The 16,999-nt window shown below is 30.8% G+C and overlaps 1 protein-coding gene across 1 annotated transcript in view; it reads right to left on the bottom strand.

Annotated features, from left to right (window-relative positions):
- Positions 1–16,999, bottom strand: part of LOC145202262 (uncharacterized) — a 160,941-nt gene that overhangs the window by 61,625 nt on the left and 82,317 nt on the right. The window contains exons 91-102 of the mRNA XM_090090161.1: positions 16,760–16,939; positions 16,457–16,621; positions 13,323–13,481; positions 12,927–13,109; positions 12,133–12,738; positions 11,194–11,373; positions 10,932–11,096; positions 10,003–10,260; positions 9,663–9,825; positions 9,020–9,150; positions 3,033–3,277; positions 1,103–2,060 (exon numbers count right to left, since the gene is read on the bottom strand). Coding sequence (XP_089946287.1) covers positions 1,103–2,060; positions 3,033–3,277; positions 9,020–9,150; positions 9,663–9,825; positions 10,003–10,260; positions 10,932–11,096; positions 11,194–11,373; positions 12,133–12,738; positions 12,927–13,109; positions 13,323–13,481; positions 16,457–16,621; positions 16,760–16,939 — 3,393 coding nt within the window. The remainder of the gene's footprint in view (positions 1–1,102; positions 2,061–3,032; positions 3,278–9,019; positions 9,151–9,662; positions 9,826–10,002; positions 10,261–10,931; positions 11,097–11,193; positions 11,374–12,132; positions 12,739–12,926; positions 13,110–13,322; positions 13,482–16,456; positions 16,622–16,759; positions 16,940–16,999) is intronic.

The following is a 16,999-nucleotide window of genomic DNA, read 5'->3' on the forward strand; positions in this document are numbered from 1 at the left end:
AAAATATAGTAAAGTTGCCTAGTGGACTATTTTATATAAAAGTGGTAGAGAGAGTCTCGAAGATGATCCTCGCTCAGGGCACCCTCAAACCACGTATTCAGCTGAGAATATTGAACGTGTGCGAGCCATTATTGAAGAAAATTCGCATGGAACACATCATATAATTGAAGCCCTGACATCGATTCATCGTTTTACAATAAACGAAATCATTCACAACTCACTTATAAAAAGGAAACTAACATCACATTGGAAACCCCACGAGTTAACTGATCAAAATCGCAAGAATAGGGTTGAGGCATGTAAGGAAAACTTAGATTTTTTCAGAAACGGCCCATGGAGACTATGTGATACTATTACAGGGTATGAGTCGTGGTTTTATTTGAGAAAAGTTGGACACAAGTCAGGTATTGCTAGTTGGGTAGTTGAAGGTGAAAGTCCAAGAACTATAGTAAGATGCGACAGGTTTCAGCCGAAAAATATGTTCTACATCTTCTTCAAAACAACAGGTGTTGTTTATTTGGGTTATATTGAAAAGGGAGATACCACTAGTAGTGAAAATTATATAAAAAATTGTTTGAATACTCTTATATGCAAAATAAATGAGCAAAGACCTAAAACAGGCACTCAAAATTTCAAATTTCTCCTTGATAACGCTCGACCCCATGTGACTCAAACCGTCACAAATTGCCTAAACCAAGCTGGAATTGCAATAATTCGCCACCCACCATACTGACTAGACTTAGCTCTATCCGACTATTGACTATTCGACTTCATAAAAAAAAAATCTCGATGACAATACTGATGTCGAAAGTCAAAAAACTCGCATAACGAAGCTACTTCAAAGTATACTCAAAGAAGAGTATAGAAAAATGTTTGACGAATGGCTTGAAAGGATGTAACTTTGTATAGATAACGATGGACATTATTTTGAACATTTAGTAAAATAAAATTAAAAAAAAGTTCTTCTTTTTTATATTCATAGGGGAGTCCTACGAACTTTCCTAATTACCTAAGTAAACTTAGCAAATTACAAGCTTAAAGAGTTTTTGGAATGTACATCAGACACATGCATATATGCGTTAGATACAAAAAGAGAGCTTACCAGAGAATACATTTTTGGGGATTATAATTAAATCAACTTGTAAATCGGGTGGATGAGTAAGTTTAATTTCAAGCGATCGCAAGCTTGATCCATGACTGTTTTCTCTATTAAGCTCATCAATGTAGTTTAAGTAATCAACAAAAACTATTATGTAGTATGTTCCGAGTAACATATCTTCAGGCACACTAAGTCTTGTTTTTCCAACATAAGAGTCGTTAGGGAACATGAATCCATCTCTTCGAACAACGTCAGTAAGAAAACCGCTGAAAGAGTTTCTGTTCTTTGAAATAAAAACTTGATCATACCAGTAGTATTGGGAATTTCTGCTAGATCCCACATTTAGCACTTTCCATAAAACTTCAAAATAGCGACCGGTATAAACTTCCGCTGGGCCATCAATAGTAATAAGTTTGTAATCAGGATAAGCCTTTGTAGTAAAACTCCATGTAGGCGAAGGTACCACTGATGCATTGTTTATGTTTACATCAAACTTTAGGACATAATGGATTTTCCATAAGTAGTTTGTATTTGGTACAAAGTCATCTGACATAGACAAAGTGTAAGAATTCCAATAAAGAACTTTACCTACATTGTTGTTATTAACGTCAAATTTCCATAAGAACAGCAAATAATAGTCTGTGTTAGGGTAAAGCGGCCATTTCATATTATAACCTAAATCCACGTTTAGTTCACCATCTTCTGGTTGAAAAACCTCTTGCATTGAAAAAAACTCAACTGTTTGTTGAAATTCTGTTTTCTGACCACAGTTATCAGAAAACTCCCAAAAGAGAGTTGTAGCTGAACTACAAGAAGTTGTTTTAGGAGATTCATACACAGTAGCCTTAATTTCTAGGTGACAGGGATGAACAACTGAACCACTTCTTACCATGTCATTAAAATTGCTTATTTTTTGAGAATCATAACCGCAAGGAACCAACACACTATCAGGGAGATACACCTAAAATGACATAATCAGCTTTGATAAAACTTATGAGGTATTTTTAATCTGCCACATTCAGGACAATAAATAAAAAGTTATGTATGAAATCATGTCCAAGAAACAATCATTATGCTTTTTAATATTGATTGAATAGTGATAAAAAAAAAAAAAAAAAAAAGTTATTAAATAGTGATCAAAAAAAATGAGACTAACTCTATTTTTTTTATTAGCCTTCAGTTTGCTGAAAGAAATACAAGAAAGTTTTAACCCTTGGTAGTTGTTTGTACTATTTACTGATACTCATTACTTTAATATTCTTAGTTTTACTTATGTATTTTTTAAAGTCAATACTAACTTTTGTCCTGATAAATCCAAATCAAGCCGTAACTTGATAAACCTCTTAAAACTTCTTGAATGAGGATTTCGAAATTCTCCGACACGTTTCTTTTTCATTTCGTTTTATTCCGCAATTCGATAATTTTTAATTTAAAACCGTTCAAGTAAGATTAGTAGCGTGTGAGTTCGTTTAATAAATAAAAAGCATAATAAAACTTAATGCTTGCATTATCATGGTCTGTGCTAAATCTGTTAAATGTTGTAAAGTTTTGTGGAGTACGATAACAAAAGTAATGTAACTAAAACCAAGAGCTTGGTTATAACATAACTACCTGGCATAAAATTCTACTGAATTATTTACAGTGAATTTCAAACTTACAAGGCAAAAATGAAGCGGTCTTTTCACTGCTACAGTATTGAGTTTTAGCAATAAGCGAATACTAATGCCTCATGAAAGATAAAAAATTTGTTTCACGAAAAATGTTAAGCAAATTATTGTGGGGAAATTATTTTTAAAAAGCTCTACACTGCGTCTCATTGTTTATCATGGTATTAGATTGGTAAAACAAAAAGTTGCACACACTTATCCTATGTTTCTTAAACATCAGAAGCATTTCTTGTAGTTAATCAATAGCTATAACTCCTATGACTCACCTCTATTGCAGACAATGACACTACACTAACAACCTGTTTTGATTCTGCAATATTTCCAGCTGCATCTTTAGCAATCCAAGTTCGTAAAATATTGCAGTTTTGGGTTTCTTTATCTACAAAACTTATCGTAGGATTGATGTCAACTAAGTCAGTAACTGTTGGGGCACTTGAGTTATCAGATGATAAGTCTTCCATGCAACTTTTAGTTGCATCATAAACTGGACCAATAATCGGCGGATCAAAATCTGTATCAATAAAAGCAAAAAAAACTGAATACAACTTTTACCAACGAACACCGTATGAAGAAAAGAAAAACGGTCAACTAACTCATAAATCAAAATTTGTTTTAAATGAAAAAAGCATGCCATTTGATGACAACAAAGAAAATGCGCCGAGTTAGTTTTTAGTAGCGTTTGATACAAGTAAGTTGTTTTGTAATTAAGTTTCTATGCTTTTTACCAAGTTGTTAATGTCATAACGTATAGTTTTGATAAACTCAGATGTCTCTTTTTAACTCTCATACTTTTATTAAATAACAGAACTTAAACCCTACTCACAGTAAAGTGTTTAAATCCAATTTTAGTTGATTCCATTTGACATGATTCACCTTAACGTGATAGAGTATGACCTGTTTCTAATTGATAAGATTCAGTCGGCCAGTTTAAATAAACTTTAACCCAACTAGAACTTATTATCACCCAGTTCTTAATTATCTATTTAAAACACAGCTTATTTAAATTTGACCTGGATCTTTGCAGGCCAGCTCCAAATATTTCTAATTTATTTTGCAAAAGTGGTTTAAATTTAATACTGGCTGCGTTACTATAAATTGAATTTATCTACATCACCTTGCATTTTTTTTAAAGCTGGAAACATTTTTTTAATTTGTTTTATGTGACAGTGTAAAATTGTCAATAATATTTTGATATTTTTTTAAATTTTATCAATCTAATAATTGTTAAGTTTTTTTTATATCCAAGTTATGATTTTTCTAACATCGGTGTGTATGTTTACTATTGCAATACCAAATATATTTCTGAAGTTACTGTAAACGTTTGCATGAATTTAAAATATTGATAAATAGAAACTTTAACTTTTAGTCTATGATATGAAACCAAAGTATTGAACATGAAAGCAAAAACTAAGCTGACCATTTTGTTTTGTCAAACAACAAGTAGGGAAAGTGAAAAGATTTTTAACAATTCATTTATGGATGACATGTACTATACTTTAAAACTATTTTCTTATCAACCAATACATTTATCACAAAAATTAATAGATAATTAACCTGTGTGATGGATAAGATTGGTGAAAACTTGACACTGTATTTGTTGTCACATAATATATCAATGATATTTTTTTTTGTTTTATACTCATGTAAAGCAATGTAAATACATGTTTTTAACATTCTCAAGTGCATGCATGTGATAAGATTATAAGATAGATTATGTGATAATAAATTATGTTGTCGCTAAAAGTTGTGCTAGTTTTAATTGTGACGTGTTAAATATGCAGTACGTCATTCGATGTTGAAAACTTGCCTGATTATAACACTGTAATTATCTAGTTGGACCTTAATTTTTTGAGCGCAGTCAATGGGTTACTCGCAATACTGAAGATTATGAAGATCATATGCAAAATATTGACAATACAATCAAAATAAGTAGTGATGAGAGTGTACGTAATAAACTAGCACATTAGGTCTTTAATTATAATATCGCATAAAACGCATTATCCAAATAGAAACAATGAAGATTGTTATGTTGGTATTTCTCCGTTAACAAAATTAAATTTTGGTCTCTTCAGCGGGTTAACGTAAGACTACATGCACTTAGTTTTACTAGGTGTGGTTAGGCCCTTAACTAATTTGTGGCTATATGGACCAACACTATGTTCGTAATCACAAGTGGTTGTAACTACAAATAATGAACTTTTGGTTGCCATCCAGGTTTTAATTTCAGGAGAGTTTTGTCGTAAACCTCGTTCATTAAAAGATTTTAAAAATGAAATACTGTAAAACTCAGACATTTTTATTTACATACAGGCCAAGTTGTGTTAAAACAGTTATTTTCAGCTAAAGTTTATGCAAATTTTTTAGATCTATTAAATGCAGTATTATGCTGACTATGCTGGTTGATTGTTTAAATACTTTGTTTTTATGGCTGAAGAAATTTATAGTAAAGATCAACTTTTGCATAATGTGCATTCCTCAATACATTTGGTAAAGGATGCCCTTGATAACTATTCATTATTTATTATGAAACCTACTTCATATTTAAATATGAAACCTTAGGCAAACTAAAAACGCTTGTGCATTGCCCCCGTGCACCATGTTTATGTTGTAATGCCCCAATTGCATTAAGTTGTAAATGATTGCTTGGCTAATTGTTTTGGATATTAAATCATAAACTAATTGTTTCAATTTTTAAAACCAATCTGCATTGAATGCCAAAACGGCAAATAGTTTTATTAGAAGGTGGTTGGATAAGGTAAAGCATAAATTGTTTTTGTGCTTCTCTAAAGATAATTATTGATGAAATAAACTTAGCATAGTTAGATAATATGTGAAGGCATTTAAGAAAAGAGTGAAATTATCCTGCAGCACCATGATGCAATAGTGGACTATGATCCTAGGAGGAAAAATGTATTTTGCCATTGAAACGACTAGCCGAGTATGAAGCTGACATCTACAGGTTAATTGCTAGTAAAACACAATGAAAGGAAAGAAGATTAACATAAGTGGGGAGACTGAAATTTCAGAACATAGTGAAGGTCATCAAAGTCAAAGTTTGATGTTAATTTTTTTAAGCAGTAGTCTAACTTATATGTAAATATGTTTAATATTGGAAACATTTAATGTAATTGCTTTAAAAATTTGAAGTTTCTCATCTGAAAGTAGTCCTTATTATGTGCATTTAAATCAAAGCCATTGCTTATATTTCTGGCTGAAGTTATCAAAGAGTAAAAATTAAAAATTTATTTATTTTCAGACCTATCAAGCTACCAATAAAATATTAATGCAGTGTGGAGATAAACTATATCTTATTTTCTCTATTCATAGAAAATCAAAAGTGAATGTAAAGAGCAACAACTGTCAATGCCGCAACCACCATCTCTTCCTGCTAAAGAGTCTTTTGATAGTATGATTAGAGCATAAATTCTTCATAGAATGGATAATTTATGCTATAATCATACACTCAAATTATTACTTAATGTTCACATAATCAAACATATCAAACAATATTTTTATGTACACAAACCAATAGAATAAATTATTATGTTAAAAAAAAAGGGTTAATAGTAAGAGTTCATACACTACTTTATCAATGAGTGAATAGGTTTATACAGATAGATGACCTAAACATGCCATTGAACTCAAGAAATGGGCATAATACTATTCTATAGTGCAGCACATGTTATCTGTAGACTAGGCTACTTATGTAGTTTCTGGGCGTTTTACTTTTTTGTGCGTGATTTGAACTTTGCTGCTTAACTACGCAGCTTTTCTTATCTAAAAAAATTTTTATTTTTAAACAAATAGTAACAGAAAGCAAATAAAACAAAAATTAACTACAAAACAAAATAACTCAGTTGAAATGTGTAATTTTAGTTGAGGTGTGAAGTGTTTACATGTATAAAAAATATTCTATCCTACTGACAATAAATTGATAATGTTTTATGCAGAATATTGAGACGTGTCAAATATGTACTTCTTTGCTTTAACTATTTATTGTTGTTTTTTAATCATTAACTGTAAATCTAACATCAAATTGTAATGATGTTTTAGACAAGCATGACGCAGTCCAAACTAGCAATATATTGAAATCAAGTTCATTTACCATGTAGGGTTTTTTTTTTAAACTTTTTTCATGGACTGCTAATTCTGGTGGTGAACGATCAAAGCCACAGCAATTAACATTTACGTTTATTTAAAGATAAAGCTTAAAAATATAGCTTTTTATGAATGACAATATTTTCATATTGAACTTAAATAATGGAAGTGAGTGACTGAGTTTTGGTATGATTAAAACTTATTCCCACATGTGCCATTAGCAATATACTTAATTCGGATGCTTTAACATGATTTTCATTATATTTGCTTCAAGTTTTTAATAACACGACTGTTAGAGCAACTTAAAACTGGTACAATTAAATTTATATAACATTTATCAATTGCCTAAATAAAAATTATATAGCACAAAGTTAAAATCTTTATTGCAGATAAAATACCAAAACACAATAGCAGTTTTGATGGTGTCAGTATTTGTGTAGATCAGAGCACTGGACATAATTCAGTTAACTTTTGAGCTAAGAGTTCTGCACTTTAATTGTTGAAGGTGTGTCAGTATTTAATCTTTTGGTGTTATGCTACTCACTCTTACGCTTTGTTAGCCTTTTCGTGAATGCCGATTGACTTAAATTGAGCTTTTGCAATATATACCTTAGTGCTTAACGCAAAACGGGTCCACCAACAGTGCTATAGTTGGTTTATTAACGAAACTATTAACAGGATAAAAATAGATCCAGAAAATATGCACTACACTGTTTCATTGTATTCAAAGAGAACATGATGCAATTGATAGTGGATTTGCTATCGATATTTTGCCTGTAGGCTTAGCTCTAACTTTAACAAAGTGTGATGATGCTGACAAAGCTGAAGAAATGCTGAAGGATAAATTCAACAGAGATGAGTAAAGTTATTTAGTCTGATCTTTTTTTTTTCAAATTCCTTTTAAAAGCATCTGTTTCATGACAATAGAAGTAACGATCATTTAGATTTTGTCAAACGCAAACAACCATCGTTTGATCCAAACTTGGTAAGAAACTGTAACCTTATTGGAATGTCTGCAAAACGGAAACGTGGTTTCAAGGATTTGTATACATTATATGAGAACCTATTTGGTGCGTAACTTATATTTGACTTACTGTACCAGAGCAGTTAGTAAATATATCATATCTACTAACTGCTCTGGTACAGTAAGTACATATTATATGAGATCCTATTTGGTGCGTAACTTACATTTGACTTACTGTACCAGAGTAGTTAGTCAATATGTAATATAGAATCAATTAAACATTTAGATCATATTAATATTGCGTGACAATATTCAGCTACAGAGAAGCTAGATTTGGTAACAAAATATTTTACATTTGATGCATTTGAGTCAGAACTTTATAGTTAGTTCGAAAATGCACAAGACAGGGGCAACAACAATAGAAAAAACTCTGCAACTGCAGCGTCTGCAACAAAAACGTTCCCTGCCACTGCCTGAATTTGCTACAGTTGATCAGTAAACTGTGTTAAGACACTTTTTAAATTATATTATTGTATGGTAATGATGTTTTGGTTAAGGTTAATTGCATAGGATGTTTCCTGGTCCTTACGGTCTTGTGATATTAGTTTGTGTGACATACTTGGCTTCTGATTTTACAGCCTTTAGTTTTGTCTACAAAGTTCTGCTGCAAATTTTTGTTTGCATGAAGAGCATATTGGTTGCATACCCTGTAGGTGTTGCTGATTTTTTCGCGATCTCGACTTTTAAATTTTAATTTTTTCTTAGCGTGGGAATTTTGTATATCTTGTTTTTTATTTAATTATGGATTTAAAATTAATCACTCATTTTTATAAAGCTGTTTGAAATTAACTTGTTTACTGTATTACTAAAATACCAGATAAGCATTATTGACGCTGTTAACTCACTATGATTTGCTGTAATAGCACATATTATTTTAGGAAAATAAGTGATGATATGAGGGTTGACTTTTTTTAATCAAACTTATCTCTAGTGAAATGGAAAGTAGGTTTTTTAATCTTCAATATTAAAAAATCAAATAAAGTAAGTAAATGTGCTCAATAATGTAAACTGGGACCCAATAGAGAATCTTGAATGGGTGATCTTTGGGTTCCGAAAAGTGATCCTCATGGGATTTCCAAGGAATTTCCTTTTGAAAGTAATAAAGCTAAGATTAAAAAAATATATTATTACCTGTTAGCCATGAAAATTTCCACGAATCAGCACTGTTTCCTACCATATCTGTTGCAATCACTTCCAATATATAGTTTTTTCCGCTTTTTAAAGCATAAATTTTGCTGATATCATAGAGAAATATACCATTGCTAACAAAAAAAAAGCAGTTTGTGTTAAACTGGTGCGAGTTTAATTTTGGACCTTCTAATTACTGAAAATAATTTACAAACTACTTTAATTTACATATTTTCACATGTATTTCACACTAACTATAATCGGTTCAACGAAAACCTAAAAGTTCAATTGTAAAAGCCTCCATCAGTTTGCAGATCCAAAACTGTTTTCAAGTTTCTTTTAGGGGTCTATAGAACTGAAATCAATCAGAGTAACAATGACATGCCCTCTTGATTGGTTATTAAGAAAACAATAATAAATGCGAAACTAATTTGAGTGCTTGTCAAGATTATTTAACTTGTATCTCAAAGTATTTAGTACTTGGTGAATTAGCTCTTATGTTTGATTGAAAACATTTCCTTAAATGTTTTTCTGAGTTTTTCTGCCGTTAACTTAGAACTTTTAAATTGAAGTTTTAATTTTCGGTTTTAAATATTCGCAGCTAACTTTCTTGTTTGGTACTGGATATTTAATCTATAAATGTTACCTTAGACTGTCGGTGCAATTTTCAACTGGACGGACAGTTTCCCGGTCTTCCTGGAGTTTGCAGAAGACTACGCAAGGAGTATCACAAAGAAACTTAATTACCTCCTGTCTACGATTGGACAGCTGAAAACTATCAACTGCTGATATCCTTGGGGGCGTTGTGTCTAAAAAATCAATAGTTCTCTTGACTTGAATAAAATAGTGTTGATGTTTAAAATGAAACCTTTCTCTTCAGCTTAAACGTTTTTAATCGAAATGGCTTTATATCGAAAGTCTTTTAATTGAAATGGCAAGTTATCAATAGTTTAACTGTTAGCTAAAGAATATTGAAACAAACCTACCAACCAACCAGGAATGTGTACCACAGAGAGCGGAGTTGTTGGCACTATCTGTTCCGAAGATCCACAAAACATATTGACCCTCTTGAAGGTTAGTGGCATTCCATTCATTGGAATCGCAAAACACTTCCGAAGTATTGGAAGGGCTCTGTAGTTTACAAACTGACTTAGCAACTTCGTTGTAAGACCATTTGACTATAGCTTTTGTATTGGTAATTAATGGTGCATAAACAAAGAAAAGCTGCGGTGGTTCTAAATCCTCTGTAAAAGAGTTAACATCAGATGAACTTTAACCCAAAATATTAAGATAGTATTTCTGATTAAGCATAGTTAAAAAAATGCAATAACATAGTAAAAAACTGCATTAATATTAGTAAAGAAACACATTTTCGCAGTAAAAAACAATAGTTCATAAAAAATACTGGTATAGAAAGCAATACATCAGAGGTATAAGATATCGCTGTCAATTAACATAAGTAAGTGGATGCTGAACTAACATAGATGAACAGATGAGCGAAATAGCTGAATTAAGGATAAGAAGTAGAACAGAGTGAGTTCAGAAGTTATGCCAAGATTAACTTGAAATTAGCAATCAAAAACCATCTGATAAAAAGATATTTTATATATATATTTTGATTTTAGGTTATCTTTGTTCAGATTACTTTATATGAGAGTGATGCTAATTCATGTGATGATCATGAGCCCTGATTTGCGAGCATTTCATTTTAATTTCAAAATAGATGGAATAAATAGAAAAGTATTATGTAAAGTAGGAAAGCTTAGAAAAACAGTTTAATTGCTAAACAAGAATCAGGTATAAATGAGAACTAATGAGATTATTTATATTAAATAATTACATTAATATTAAATAAATCAAATATAATTTAAACAATCTTAAAATAATATACAGTAGCAGAGTAACTTCAAAATACCTTCACAAACTGTATTAGTGTTGCACTCCTGTGTTTCGGAAGTAAGACCGTTACAAGGGCCTAATACATTGTTACATGTTCTAAAACGAAATTGGATGGGTGGATTTTTTTCAAGCCAACAAGAAGCAGAACACATACTCCAACTGCTCCATGTTCCAAATGTACCTAAAGGTTGTGTTTTAATTTTATTGATAACAAAATTAAGATTCTATAAAAACAATAACAAATAAATTTATCAATTAATTTAAATCTTTCAATTTACTGCATTCATAGTTGCAAATCTTGATTTCAAATTTTGAATTTTCATTTGTGGTGGCACAGTCTTCTTGGATAAATGAGGTAAATGAATTAAAACAAGTTCTATTGCGCATCTGAAACCCAGAGGCACCACAAAAAACAGAGCAATTGCTCCATGCCCCCCAATTAGACCACTTTCCTCTTACTAAAAAAAAAAATTAATAACCTCATTATTTTTCTATTCTATTAAAACTTTAACTTTTCTAAATCACTCAGTTATACCTCTACACTTCCAAAAACAAAAACTGTATTAAACCTATATTGTGTTTATTTCTAATAAAAAAATCCATTCAGACATTTAAGAGCAAATAAATAAGTTTCATATTATAAAATTGTGCTGCTTTTATATAGCACCTTTGTATGAACTAATTCATAAAAAAAAAATTAGTCTGAAAGCCTTTCAAAATATATTTTGCAAACTATTTAACTAAATTTCAAATTGAAGGAGATTTTTAATGAGAATAACTTCTTAAAAAATAAATTTAGAGAGGATAATTTATTTGTTAAATTTAATCAACTCAATCAAACTTAAACAGCTTTTAAATACCAAAGAAATGTTTTGTTGAAAGAAAGTTCTTAAAGCAGAAGGTTAAAGTAGAAGTAATAAACATTTGGAATATTTTATACATTTTGTTATGAGAGGTGATGTATTTAAAGGCGCATAAAAGTTTAATGAGGTTTTTTTTGTTTTGTTTTGTTTTTTTTGTTTTTTTGTTTTATTTTGTTATCACAGAGTCCAGTCAAATCCAAATTTAAACATGAGGAAGAGAGCATGCATTGAAATTAGCTTAATCTTTAATGCAGGATTTTTTATCATTTTAATTGATACAAAATGTCTTTTCCAATTAAAAGAATTTTAAATGTATTCTAAATGTATAAAAATATTCATAAAACTTCAGCTTACCATCACAAATTTTCGAAGAAGAAAATATATTTTCAGAAATTGGCGGTGTTAATTCTGCAAAACTATTAGCAATCTGATATGAAAATACTTCTGAGTTGTTAAGTACAAACTTTGACATTCTTTGAATATCAGTTAAATTAATTTGAGAACCCACTGCGCTAATATACAGCAAAGCTTCACTTTTAACAAGCTCTTCAGTTTGAAGTCTATAATTTAAATCCTGTTCAACATCTTCTTGACCACTTGTAAATAACATTATTACTGGAAGGGTGTTTAGTCTCTGACAACCTTTGTAGGCTTGTTGGGCCTTAATTAGAGCATTGTTAATTGCTGTTTTCCCTTTTTTGGGGGGCAAACTGTTAAGAAATTCAATTAATTGTGTAACAGTGGTAAGTTGACCGCAAACAGAAGCTAGTTCAGCAGAATCACCAAAATTTACAACAGCTATTTCAACATTAACATTTAGGCCAAACTCTGTGTTAGCAATGTATCTTTTTACAGCATCTTTTTCATTTTTCCACTGATTGTCAAGTGGAGATGAAGCAACTTCAGATGAAGAATCCAGAACCATAATAAAGCTGATGTTTAAGCTAGAGCAAGCTTTTACTAAAAGAAAAAACAGTAATATTTAATAACAACTCTCTATACTTTAAGCTTTTCTTCTGATCTATAATTTTTAAAAACAGAGCAAACGCATTAAAAGATGAAGGACAAAGCTCAATCAGAATATTGTTAATAGTTTTTTTACAAACATTTAAACAACATGAATAAAACTGTAAGTATATTCTGAAAACCTATTGCGCAAGGTTCTGTGTTACAAATCTCAAAATTGATCATATCTTCGTATCTACATTGATATAAAGATGAAAACTTATTAAGACAATAATCACGGGTTCTATAACGAACTGGATTCGTAACTGATGCTCTGCATGATGCTGAACAATCACTCCAGCTAACCCATTCAGCTTGCCTATAGTCTAAAAGGAAATTCTTCATTAAAATATGTAAAATATATATATCTTTTTAAATACAATAAGAAAGAGTTTAGATCTACGAATTTAATTTATGAAAATACAAATCAATCTTTGAAAACAGAAGAAAAATTTTAAAGATAGGCACTAGGTATTGAATAATATATGTGGGCATATAAATTGCGTATTATTTGTTTAAAAATTGAAAAACCTATAAACCTGGACATGCAAATTGACGATTGCAAGGTATAGTATCATAAATCTTGATATCTTGACATAAATATGAAGGATTGCAAATTCGATTACGAGTGCGAACAGGATTATCTTGATTGCATGTTCTAGAGCATTCACCAAAAGGAGACCATTGAGAAACTTGCACTGTAAAATTAAATTTAACTTAAACACCCTCAAAAGCTCAATGAAAATATTCTGCTAATCTTTGCAAATAGAAAGATTAAATTAAAAAAATGAAAAAAATAAAAGTAAAATGAGGAAATAATAACGCTTCGTCTAAAATAATTATGATAAACTCTTATTTATTGTTGATTTGGTTTTGCTAATTACATAAATCCTTATTACAAAATCTTATATTAAGTTTCATATATTAAAATTTATTTGTTATTATTACCAACCTTTTGACACTTTATATTTCTTTTGATAAACTCATGAAATTTGTTGCTAATTAAAATATACTACAAAATTAAAGTTTCATAAGACAAAAGTGAAGATGTCTAAAGGAAGACTTCCCTCAGAGTTGAATAAAAAATACAGGGAATCAAACTTGTTTAAATTTGAAAGGAGGGAGTTGTGATTGTGGTAAAGTCAAAATCCAATAAAAACTATTCTTCCAATTCAACATTGCAAATCTTCAGTGTAAAGAAAATTGAAAATGTACTTTAAAGGTATGAAAAAGACAGCAGAAAACCTAGGGGATAGACTTTAACAACTTCTTTAATATAACATATAAAGAATGTGTTTGTGGTTGTATCAGAAAGATAGAGACTTTAGTATTCTTTAGATGTCAATAAATAGTAGACCTAGATACTGCACCCTGCACCATAATTAGATACACAAGGAGTTCATATAAACTTTAAGCAAAAAGTCATTGAAGATAACTTTGATGAATCAAGTTGTGAAGATGAAGAAAATATTTGTTCTAAAGAAAAAAGGAGATTCTGGTGTGGTTCTAAAGATGTAATAGCTCCAACAACATCTAAAAGACAAAAAACTGATTTAATAAACTTGGTGATCAACGTAATAAATTTGGTGACGACAACTAAACTGAGTGCAAGAAAAACCACTCAATCTCCAATCCTCTTGCAAAAAGTGGAATTTCCCTTCAAACTCGAACTCAAAGTGTTGCAGCAGGAGAAAAGCAAAAAGAAGATTTTATGAAAACTCTAAAAAACAAAAACTGGAGCTTCATTTTAAGAGGTAATAAATGTTATGGCTTTTCTTCATAACTTTAAAAATTGTTACAGAAAGTTTAAGAAAAACAAGATTCCTTTTTAGAATAAACTTTAAAACATTGTCTAATATCACCAACGTAAGATGGAATAGCCGAACAATCGTTGCTTTGCTAACTAACATTATACTTCCAGATTTTCAACTGTTGGTAGAAGGTCAGTTATCATGTGGCTCTTAACACCACGTGAAGTAAAATTTGGTTTTCCAACCAGTTTTATAATCAGGATAACTTCGATAATCTGGGAAAAGATTCCATATATTATTTATAAACCATGAAGACTTGGCGCTACTCCACATTCATCAGAATTATATCACATGAATAAATGAAGAATTGGCGCTATCCAATATTCTTCTGAATTATATTGCATGCATATATGATGGCATGAGGTGAATAATTTTACTGAAACTAACAACTTTGCATGGGTGATACTATATTGAAATGGAAGCGGCTATCATTGGTTTCCTCACAACGGAATAACACTCAAATTAAATCCACCACAAGAGATCGATTTCTTTTGACACAGAAAAAGAGTATAAAGATATTAGACCTAAGTTAATGCTTTGAAAAACAGTTTGGGGGATAATTAGTTATATTCATATTTATTCTCGTAATATTTGTGTACTAAAATCACTGGCTAAGCTTATCAGGTTTTTGTTTAATTGACAATTGTATTCTACGTATACTGGTTTCTCTACGTTCTGTTTTAATCTGTATTTGTATGTTGCTTTGATTGGGTCATTAAATGATGAAACCTTGCTCTGAAAGACATTTTTTTTTAAAAAGGATCCAGGTGCAGTGGCAAAATTTAGAATCAATGGGGGCAACAAGTTATGTTTTGCATAAATCGAATTGCAAAGTGACGTGTTTAGTAGCCTGAACAAAAAAGGGTATGTACTGCAGGTAAGATGATTTGCTTTTATAAATTTTTCAAAGTAAGGTAAAAAGTTTATTTAATTTTAAAAGTGAGTATCAATCAAAAGTTGATTCGGCCAATTAATTCCAATAGTGATATAGAAATAATAATATCTATTGAGATCATATTATACCCCTTGATATCATGACCATAATTCATTTTGCCAGATTGAATGAATTGATTTACGTTCAAATAAAAAGCGACTTACTAAATTAAAAATAAAAAGCTCACAAAAAATGCAAATTAAAAACATTAATATAAATTCCAAACATTAATGCCTTCAAAACACACTTGAAGTAGTGAACTTTTCATAATTAAAAATTACCAAAAGAGTTAGGACGGGATTATATACCGAAAAGATGATGATAAAAATATATAAAATAAAAACAGCTAATTATAAATATCTAGTGACACTTTTAAACTAACGAAAAATGTGAAAGAGACAATTACAGAACAAAAACAATAACAAAGATATGAGAAAATAACGAAAAGCAAATTTATGAAAATCAATATACTACTAATGACTTAACTAAACACATTAAAATAATAGGTAAAAGACATACTGAGCAATACAATTCTTAAGATCACCAAAAAATTGTATTAACATCGTAAACAACGCCATTAAAAAAGAGTTAGGAGTACTTAAGAAAAATAATAAATGATTATGTAAAAGCACAACCAAATGAACTAGTTTCAAAACAGAAATTAAAAAAAACCGTGAAAAAAACAACAGAGAAAAACTGTACAAAGCTCACGAAGAAAATAAAACACCATTAACTCAACTAAATGTAAGACCGAAAAGCGAAAACCTATATTAAAGGAAGAAACAGAATATTCTTCAAAATACTTATGAATACCTACAGGTGATGCATGTTTATAAGCAGTAGCTACAGCCTGACATTGGCATGTCAAAAAATGCCAATGTCGACTTAAAGCCACTGTTTGTTAAGGAACCATTCTAACACCACTTACACACACACGGCGACTTTGCGGTGCAATCTTGATATTCATAGGAATCACCAGCGCACCAAGAGCTATAGCAGCTGCATTTTCTGCTCCGAGATTGCGTTGCACGTAAGCCCTCCATCCAGCAACTGGCAGAGCAAGTGCTCCATGCACTCCACTCGCTATATGCACCTGTTCAAGTACAAAACTTATATAAGCGGAGTTCTAGCCAGAGTCGCACTTAGAACAAGCACGCTCTTTTAAATTCAGATGCATTTGAAAATGCAACGGCGTTTACGGAATAAACATCAAACCAAACAAAAGCCTTACATGAGTCACTACAAGTTCTCAGCTCCAAATTCGCTACTCTTCCGTCGGACGGGCAGTTATCTTGAAACGATGACCTTGTTGGTGAGAGACACGGACGCGTCCGACTTACGACTCCAACGGTTCCCTTCAAATGTGAACTACAATCGTTCCAGAGCGACCATGAGGCCCACTGTCCGTTGACTGAAATAAACATAAAAGCGCACTAGTCTATTACAAACAGTTTAGCATGCCTAAGAATAG

Source organism: Hydra viridissima, unplaced genomic scaffold (assembly GCF_058129835.1).
Source record: "Hydra viridissima isolate aposymbiotic clone 2 unplaced genomic scaffold, HvirCarnegie_v1 scaffold_6, whole genome shotgun sequence".
Taxonomy (NCBI): Eukaryota; Metazoa; Cnidaria; class Hydrozoa; order Anthoathecata; family Hydridae; genus Hydra; species Hydra viridissima.